Source organism: Portunus trituberculatus, chromosome 38, assembly GCF_017591435.1.
Source record: "Portunus trituberculatus isolate SZX2019 chromosome 38, ASM1759143v1, whole genome shotgun sequence".
Lineage (NCBI taxonomy): Eukaryota > Metazoa > Arthropoda > Malacostraca > Decapoda > Portunidae > Portunus > Portunus trituberculatus.
Window position 1 is genome coordinate 37346543 of NC_059292.1, and position 9877 is coordinate 37356419.

Genomic DNA, 9877 nt, shown 5'->3' on the forward strand with positions numbered 1-9877 from the left:
TATTTCACAGATGACATTGGTGGAACAGATAAATACATTGCCCAAGCCCAGTCCCTCGATGTGCACTGTGTAAGCGAGGACTTCCTGGAAGAGGTGGAGAAGGGAGGAGCCATGCTCATGATACCAAAGAAGAGTATTGCCTCATGGGGAGGGAATGTAAGTATGGTCAGTTTCAGTAGGGTTACCAGACTAGCAGTACCATCACATTCTGCATATGTATCTATATCTAAAGTTTTTACTCTTAGTAATGTTCATTCTCTCTCTCTCTCTCTCTCTCTCTCTCTCTCTCTCTCTCTCTCTCTCTCTCTCTCTCTCTCTCTCTCTCTCTCTCTCTAAGATGAACCTGATTATAATTTTTATATTCATGCAATTTAGTATCATATCAGTTATTTATTTGTTTTATTTTTTATTATAATTTCAGGTTCAGGATAGAGTTTTCCCAACTAAGTCTTCAAAAGCTGGTAAGCATGTCTTACATTTTGGCATTTAAAGAATGTTTTGTATAGCTTATGGTAACTTATTAGCCAGAACCTTTTTACCTTGTTACATCATTGCAGTAAGTTCTATACCTTATGAGGAAAAACTAATAGAGGTGGACAAGAGTGCTCTATCTGCTGAATTGTTCCTGAAAGAAAGTAACTAAAACTGGGCTAATTATATTGTTAGAAAATCCAGAGGAAGGAGTCCTCATTCAATTTAACCCTTCAAAAAAAAGTTTAAATTGATACCTTAGACAAGGTTACACAATTACTTAAGCACCTTTTTCCTCCCAGAGTCTCGCTTCACCAAGAGCATACCTGATAAACAGAAAATCAAGTTGAAGGGAGGAGCTGCAGTTGATCCAGATTCTGGCTTGGATGATGAGGCCCATGTTTACCAGGTAACCTGTTAGGAATATGTAGCTCCAGTACTGTAGGCAGGAATTGATGTGGAAATATATATGTTAGGAACTGAAGTCTATCATACCAAGTTTAGACCAAGTATCTCTCTTTTTGTATACAAGAACCAACACCTGTTAACTTAAGAATAGGAAACTGAAGATTACTCGTAGTTAAGACAGTGGAGGCTGTTTATAGATTCATTAAAAACGAGCCTGAAAGATGTCTTGGGTGTAACGGCAATAGTGAACCATCAGTTCCTATAGGCCTTGCACCACATATGAAAGAAACTTATAAAAATATAAAACATATGTTGCAATTACTAAAGTGTTCTGAACAACAGTGGCAGCTCTGTGGTGACTTAAAGGTTGTTGCTCTTGTGATGGGCTTGCAGGGCAGATACACCAAATACTGCAGTTTTCTGTGTGAATGGGACAACTGTGCAAAAGGTTCCCAGTATATTGGGAAAGACTTGTCATAAGTCTAGTCATTGGAGCTTGGGATGGAAGATGTTCAACATCCATCTCTCCCTGAACCAAACAAAATTTTGTTACCACCACTTTACATAAAACTGGGGCTCTTGAAAAGCTTCATAAAAGTAATGGACAACTCTGGCCAGGGATTCAAGTATCTAACATCAAAATTCCTGTCATTGAGCGACAGTAAGATAAAAGGGGGAGTTTTCATTGGTCCTCAGATCTGAAAGCTAATGATGCTGACTGATTCAGTCCTTCATGGGGAGAAAGCTGCTTGGGAAGCATTCAAGTTAGTGGTGAAGGGATTTCTCAGAAACAGGAGGGAAGGAAACTGAAGAATTGGTGAAAACACCATCAAACTTTACAAGAACATGGGATGCAACATGTCACTTAAAATCCACTTTTTGGAATCACATGACTTGTAGACTTTACCACCAAACTGTGACACAGATGAGCATGGTGAAAAGTTTCATTAATGTATTTCAATCATGGAAGTGTTACCACGGTAAATGGAGCACAGCAATGCTTGTAGACCATTGCCATGAGATGATTCTTCAACCCACTATATATCGAGCAAAAAGGCAGAATAGTTATAGATTAGACATTGAAACATATTGACACATATTGTGTGAAAATAATAAAATATTTCATTCTGTGTATCTTTAAATATATAGCCAATGAACATTTTTCAGGATGATATTTGGATTCAGTACATGAAAATACATTAGAAATAATTAATCTCATTTAAGAAGCGCACAAGTTTTCAAAAATTGTTGACTAGTATTATCAGCGACCCAGGATTAGTTAGAAATTGCTTGTTAGGCCTCGTAAGCTTCTTGGTTGTTGACTTGTATAGTTTAGTCTTGACAGAATTATGAGAGAGAGCTTGAAATTTCCTCAAAGTGTTTAGCAAATCCTCCATCTCCATCTCTTCTAAACTATAACTTATCTTAAAAACTGATTTATCATTTCAGAGAGGAAGCAAGCTGTACACTTGTGTGCTGGGTATGGTAAACATCATGAAAGGAACGAACTCCTATTACAAGTTGCAAGTTTTGGAAGGTGACAAAAAGAATAGGTATGCTTTAAGTTTATAGAATATTTCACTCCTAACCTAATCCATTTAGTCTTATGTTTCAAATCCAATATCATTACCATCATTACTAGCATTATTTAAAGCAGGTAATGAGAGCCACTAAAGATGTTAAGTCACTGAACCTGCATGATGAATGTTTGCAGAATGTCATTGGGAGAGATGGAGAGAAAATGGTGGTTGAAGGGATTAGAACACTCTCTCTCTCTCTCTCTCTCTCTCTCTCTCTCTCTCTCTCTCTCTCTCTCTCTCTCTCTCTCTCTCTCTCTCTCTCTCTCTCTCTCTCTCTCTCTCTCTCACACACACACACACACACACACACACACACACACACACAGTTTATTCTCAGTTTTCAGTTTTATTACTGAATATTTGTTATGGGTAATTAATTTTGCCTTTGTAATACCAATTTCAGAGTATTGGTGTCCATTGATAGTTAAAAAAAATAATATCCCATCACTGGAATATTTTCATTATTATGTAGAATATTTTGACTTGCATTGTGTTTTCTGCAGGTGGTGGGTGTTTCGTTCCTGGGGCCGTATTGGCACTACTATCGGTAACAACAAGTTGGAGGAGACAGAGGATCCTAATGATGCTGTGAGTCAGTTTGAGGCACTGTATGAGGAAAAGACAGGCAACCGTTTCTCAGCCAAGGAATTCAAGAAAGTGCCGGGCTGTTGGTTCCCCTTGGATATTGACTACGGCCAGGTGAGTAATATGTTTGTATGTTAACTAATCATTGTTATCTATGAGGGAAAAATGTACATATAGTCACAAACACACATACACACATTCATTCAGTTACTCTTGTATTTTTATTTATTTTATTTTTTTAATTTTTTTAGCTTTTGCCTTTGCTCATTCATTTGATTCTCTAAGACCGATCTCTCTATTGTTTTCTCTGGTCATGCATTTGATATGGCGAACATCAACATCAGTCTATTTAATGCCACTACATAAGACAGGCTTTGCTACACTTTCATTCATGTCTGGTACTAAAATGACAGTCTCTAAAATCCTACATGTAACTTATAGCATGGACTCCTTATTCATACTTATCAAGATTTTTTGTTACATTTTTAAGAGCATTGTAATAGAAAAAGTTACAGTGTTTAGTTGAATTTCCTTATGATATCTTTGGAGAGTATGTTCAGATTTCATATTTCTCAAAATACTAAGGAGGAAGAGACTGCTCCCAAGCTTTTGGCAGCAGGATCCAAAAGTAAGCTGCCTAAGCCTGTGCAGGAGTTGGTGACACTGATCTTTGATGTAGACACCATGAAGAAATCCCTTGTGGAATTTGAGGTGAGTCCTTTGTTGCCAAAAATATCGTGCATGATATGTGTCTGTATAAAGCGGTGGTGTTAAAGATTGAAGACAGTCAATCCAAAGGAATGTCAGGAGAGATGAAAAGGCTTTGACTGCAGATGTTTCTGTGTTTTGCATGTATGTTTATTTTCTCATCATCTATTTTTACTCTGATGTTTCACCAGATTGACACAAAGAAAATGCCACTTGGAAAGCTGAGCAAAAAGCAAATTGAGAGAGCTTACCGTGTTCTCTCGGAGGCTTTGGACTTTATGGGGAAACTGGATAAGAAACCAGCTGGGGATGAAGATGAGGCAGGTGCATCTTCACAAGCAGCAGTGAATGCCCAGTTACTTGACTGCTCCAACAGGTTCTACACACTCATTCCTCATGATTTTGGAATGAAAACTCCACCTCTTCTAAATGATCTTGAACTAATTAAGGTACTTCCTCCTACTTACTTTTGTGTGTTAGATGTTCATCTTCCATTGTTTGTATTTCTTACAATTATTTTTTTCAAGCCTTTTAAGTTTTGATAATCTTTCAAAACCTCCCACAGCTTCTGATCCACAGACCTCATTCATTATTATTTTCAGTCTTTTATTCCTTTCAGGATGTTTTTTTATATACATTTTCTTTGTATTTATGAAATATTGAGAGAGAATATATATGTGCATATCATGTCACTCAATAGTTTTCTAAGGATTCATAGGTACTCATGTGTTGACATAATGTATCACCTATTGGTAGACTTATCAAGCTATTCACACTTTAGCAGGAGCTATAAACAATCGTAACTCCTTTGCTATTATTACTATTACTTTATTATGTTCTATATTTTATTATTATTATTATTATTATTGTTATTATTATCATTATTATTATTATTGAAAATTTCTAAATGTTTGCTTTTATATTTGCAGACTAAGATTGCTATGTTGGATAACCTGAGTGAGCTTGAGATTGCCTACAGCCTCTTGAAATCTGAAGATGACGAAGACAAGGGTGCTGACCCCATTGACAAACACTACCGCAAACTGAAGACCAAGGTGGATGTGATTGACAAGAGTTCTGATGAATTCAAGATGATCCAAGACTATGTCAAGAACACACATGCTTCCACACACTCCCACTACTCATTGGTTGTGGAAGAGGTACGTGCTAGGTGGAACAGTTACAACAGTTTCTTGAGTACCAATACATTATTATGGAATTATGCACTGTATATTGTGTGGCTGTATATTTCTGTAATGCTCAGAGGAAGAAGAATACTTTGAGTAACAAGTTATAATTTTTCTGTCTCTTATTTTTTAGGCATTCAAGATTGAACGCCAGGGGGAGAAGAAACGCTACAAACCTTTCAAGCAGCTCCACAACAGGCAGCTACTCTGGCACGGTTCCCGCCTCACAAACTTTGCTGGTATTCTTTCTCAGGTGTGTACTTTTGTATTGTTATTTCAATCACATTTTATCTATTTACTCATCTATAGGAGAGAAAAAAATCATAAGGATCATTGAGAAATATTGTCAGAGATGTCTGAATGTGTGATCCATTGCTTGCGCCACCCCATGTGTGACTTACTGCTCAGATACTTGGATGAATAAATGGCTTTATTTTTTACTCTGTCACTAATGTAGCAAAGACATACTGAACTTCAATACCAAGTGCCCATATAGATGAATGCAATATGTAGGCCATGAATGTTTGTTATTCATTCTTTTCACCAGTGATAAAGTTAATGAAACATGAACTTCCTTGATGGTAGGCATTATGCCATTTTTTTTTTTATTTATTTATTCATTCATTTGTTAATTTATTTTTTACATGAGAAAGGAATGAGTGCTTATCTTGAAAGTCACCATTTTCATAATATTTCTGTCCCCTAACATCCCCTCTCCAACAAATGTTAACGTTATGGGAACATTTGTTTCTCTGAGTTTATCATTATATTAATATGCTCCCTCTTCCTTCAGGGTCTTCGTATCGCACCTCCTGAGGCACCGGTCACAGGATATATGTTTGGTAAAGGTGTCTATTTTGCTGACATGGTTTCCAAATCAGCCAATTATTGCTGCACATCAAGGACAAACTCAACAGGGTTAATTCTTCTCTGTGAAGTTGCACTTGGCAATATGTAAGTGAAGCACACTTCATTATTATTTATGAATAAGAAATCGTGAACCATACATTATGAATATATGAATCATATTTTATAAGACAATAAGGAATAGTGTTATCTTTGTGTTTTTTATTTATTTATTTATTTATTTTCCCCCTTGATGAAGTATTGGTCAGGAAAACAAGATGACTAGATTTTTATCAATTATATCCTTTAGGTATGAGAGACTCGGTGCAGAGTATGTGGAGAAACTTCCCGCTAACAAGCACAGCACCAAGGGCCTGGGCCGCACGTGTCCTGACCCCAAGGCAACCATCAAGGTGGAGGATGGTGTGGAAGTTCCTCTTGGTAAAGGTATCACTTCAGGTGTCAAAAACACATCACTTCTGTATAATGAATACATCGTTTATGATGTTGCCCAAGTCAATGCAAAATACCTCCTGAAATTAGATTTCCAGTACAAGTATTAAATTTGCAGCTGCAATTGCTGTTATCTATTGATGTCTCTTGAGAATGGGCAAGTTTTATTTTCAGAGGAACTTAGTCTTGATCTTTTTATAACAGATTTAGTAATTTTATTTATATTGTGAATATTTTTTCTAAAATGTGTTACAATCTTAATCATCAAGATTTATGCATGATAAGTTACCATAATGTTCCACTTTATGAATTTTCTCTGTAATGTTTTTTGTACACTTGTACAAATATGTTGCTACCTCGGTATACATTCTTCGTCTGTTCCAGATTCCTTGGTCTTATATCAAACAAATTTTTCCCATAAGAATAAAGGGAAAATTATTAATACATTCCCCAAAAATTGTATTGTTATTGGCACATAATGCAATATGTTGATGGGATCATTTAGAGTGCGCCTTATAAGTTCATGTGTCTTACGAGCCATCAGATATGATAGCTTGAATAAATGAAAAGATTTGACAACAGGGAGTTGCAACTTGTCTGGTAATCAAGGGTAGCTTGAGTGACTCATTTTGACTCATACAAATTCTAACACGCGAGTCATATTCCAAATAAAGATCGTATTCCAAGCAAAGTTGTTGCATCCAAACAAGATATATATACTAAGGTAGACTTACTCCAAAGATGTATACCAAGGTACTGGCAGACATCAATGTTTATCAGCAATGGAAGCTGCTTGAAATAAATGCCTTGAGATTTTTGTTCTTGTCAGATTTTTATAATTATTAATTGGTAAATGAAACATTCCTCTCATGCTTATGTCATGTTACCTACTCAGTAAGTGCAAATTTAATGCCAAAAGAAGGGTCACTAATTTCTTATTCTAGTTTTCTTTTAAAGTCAGAATTCTTATTGTAGTGTTCTTTATTGCATCAATATGAACTTTTGAATAATAGTTTACACTTGGAAGCCATGATCTTGAGGTTGTCTGGCTCAAGTGCGAGATAAGCCTTAGCAGCCTTTTGTGACAGTTTACCATGCTGGGAACCAAATAGTCTACATACACTTCTTTAACACTGTGATCTTTAGTTTGTGTAGTATTTGTGAGTGACTAGCCAGAAACAGCCTCCTAAATAATATGGATTGCATGTACTCGTCAATATTTGAATGCCTTCTTAGTTCTTTGCATGGTGAGCTGTCATCAGAAAGGCATCCGAGATTCATCTTAGATTCGAAAACCAAAAGACTACACTGCGTAGCCTTTAAGGTATGTCAGGCTAAGCTTTGTGCATTAGCCACAAGTTCATGTCATAAAATACAATACAGCTACATCACCTGTTTACTAGTACTTAAAGGTCCAGCACATCCTTTTTTAACATCAAAATCAAAACTAAGAGCTTTGAATTAAGGCAGCTAATAAGTTTACTTACTAAGCATTGTTATGCTCTCTAATACTTTCATTGTTTAGACATTTTTATTTATTTATTTTATTTTATTTATTTTTTTTTTTTTGGGTTTGTAAGATTCAGTTAATTTTTCAGAATTGATCCCTTCAGTATGATGACATCATGATGTCAGTAGCATATACAATGACACATACATAGATGTCATGCATGTACTTCCATCCTATTTTAGTTCATGTTGAATTATCTTACATTCTGTCTATTGACTCATTGTTGTTGAGGTTCTATTGTTCCTCCCACCACCCCTGTCTGCACCAATCACAAATGAGCTATACCATACATACCCCATCCTCTATCCAGAATGAGAAAGTTGCATTATAGCCTTTGTCATACTTTCCCCCTTTGGTCCCTCCCTTGTCCTCTTTCTTTCCCTATCCACCTCCTTATTCCATACCCATACACAAGATAGGGAAGACACTCCCTGCTTCTTTCACATTCTTACATTTTAATTTTGTTTTTGCATGATAGTATATATATATATATATATATATATATATATATATATATATATATATATATATGTGTGTGTGTGTGTACTTTTCATCTTTATTTTTATTCCTTGAGCACATTTTTTTATTTAAAGCACAATGGTGTAGTGTAGTAGAAAAAAGAATTCATTTTTAAGATGTAATGCCACTTATAACATGTTAACTTTTTAGTAGATAATAATTTGAGTTTGAAAGCACATGAATATGATAATCAGAAAATGGGAGATGAATAATAAGTGAATCAATTTTCTTGATTTATTGTTGTTGATTATTATGTTATTACCTGGTCCTTCAAGATGATTAATTCAGGAGGGTGTTGGAATCAAAGGAGCCAGTAAACTGAAAGTGTACCTAAACCATTCTCATGCCACATGTAGATATGCCTGTATGTTGTAGTTTTAGCTACACGGAGCAAAGTGGCTCTCGTGACTTCACGCGTGTAGCAAGTTTATTAAAAAATTAAAAAGTTCTTCATACTTTATCTTTAAATTTATATTTCAACTGATAACTTTATGCATTAGAAGTACAGTAACCTTTGAAGTTCATTGAAGGTGAAAGATCGACACTAGTAAGATCATTCATTTTGTTTTGTAAAGCCTGTAGTTATGCATATCAGTGGTGGAATTTCATCACCATGGTTTGTATGTAATATGTACACCAATAGTTCTAGTGATGAACAGGGTTTAGTAAATATGATTAGTAGCTTCCTAACATGTTAACTTGAGATCTGCACTGACCTAGCTACTTACCAGATGATGTATTAAGATGTATGTTAGGTGACAACTTCACTATAACTGACCATCATGATATTATTGGGTTGTAGACTGCTCATCACAAGTGGGATGGTGGTGGAGAGTGAATTTCTTTTGGCTGGTAGTGGGGAGTAATATTTCTTACTGGGTGGTAGTTGGGAATGTTTTTTACTTTTCATGAGGTAGTGCGGTATTTATCTTACTTGGGTGGTAGTAGAGTGGAATTTAGATTTGTCTGAAATATGGAATGATGTGTCTTTGTGGTTGGTATTGTGGAGTAGGGACTATAGATGGTAGTATGGAGTGATATTTCCTTAATGATAGCAGGGAGTGGTTTCTCTTGGTGGTGTTGATCAGGGAGCAGTTTGCAACAATATTATAGCAGAGATTTCTTTTGATCCTAACATTTGATGTATCCTTCTTTTAACATGCGAAGAGTTTGTGGGTTCACAACTTAGATGCTGAGCAAATTGCTCTCTCCATTTGTAAAAACAAAATATGAAAGTTCTTTTCCAAAATGGATTCCAGATGTACCCTCAGAATTTATATGAATTATCTTTAATCTCAGATCAAAAGCTTTCAGTACTATTTTCAGCTTACAGACACTGCCAGAAATCACGGGGTCCAATATTTGAAGAGTGGTAACTTGATGAATTTGGGGCATGGCCCAGAAATTCTCTCATGGGTGTTATGACAGAATGCACTAGTCAGCTGGAATGTGAAAATTCCCCATCCCATTTTTTGCACTGCACTGATCCATGATCTTTTTGCTAAGCTTTCATTATCTCCCCACCCTTTATCCCATACTATATTGCCAAAACTGACATCCACACAGCAATGCCTCACTAGTTAGCAACCAACTACGTTAAGTGCAATGTA

The 9877-nt window shown here is 35.9% G+C and overlaps 1 protein-coding gene across 1 annotated transcript in view; it reads left to right on the plus strand.

Annotated features, from left to right (window-relative positions):
* The window catches only part of LOC123514730 (poly [ADP-ribose] polymerase 1-like), a 16931-nt gene extending 8216 nt beyond the window's left edge, over nt 1-8715 (plus strand). Inside the window, exons 10-20 of the mRNA XM_045272813.1 lie at nt 11-156; nt 422-461; nt 774-880; nt 2329-2432; nt 2963-3158; nt 3630-3755; nt 3944-4201; nt 4682-4912; nt 5073-5192; nt 5733-5893; nt 6096-8715. Of these exons, the coding sequence (XP_045128748.1) occupies nt 11-156; nt 422-461; nt 774-880; nt 2329-2432; nt 2963-3158; nt 3630-3755; nt 3944-4201; nt 4682-4912; nt 5073-5192; nt 5733-5893; nt 6096-6348 (1742 nt within the window). The 3' untranslated portion in view covers nt 6349-8715. The remainder of the gene's footprint in view (nt 1-10; nt 157-421; nt 462-773; nt 881-2328; nt 2433-2962; nt 3159-3629; nt 3756-3943; nt 4202-4681; nt 4913-5072; nt 5193-5732; nt 5894-6095) is intronic.
* Nucleotides 8716-9877: the final 1162 nt, after the last annotated feature.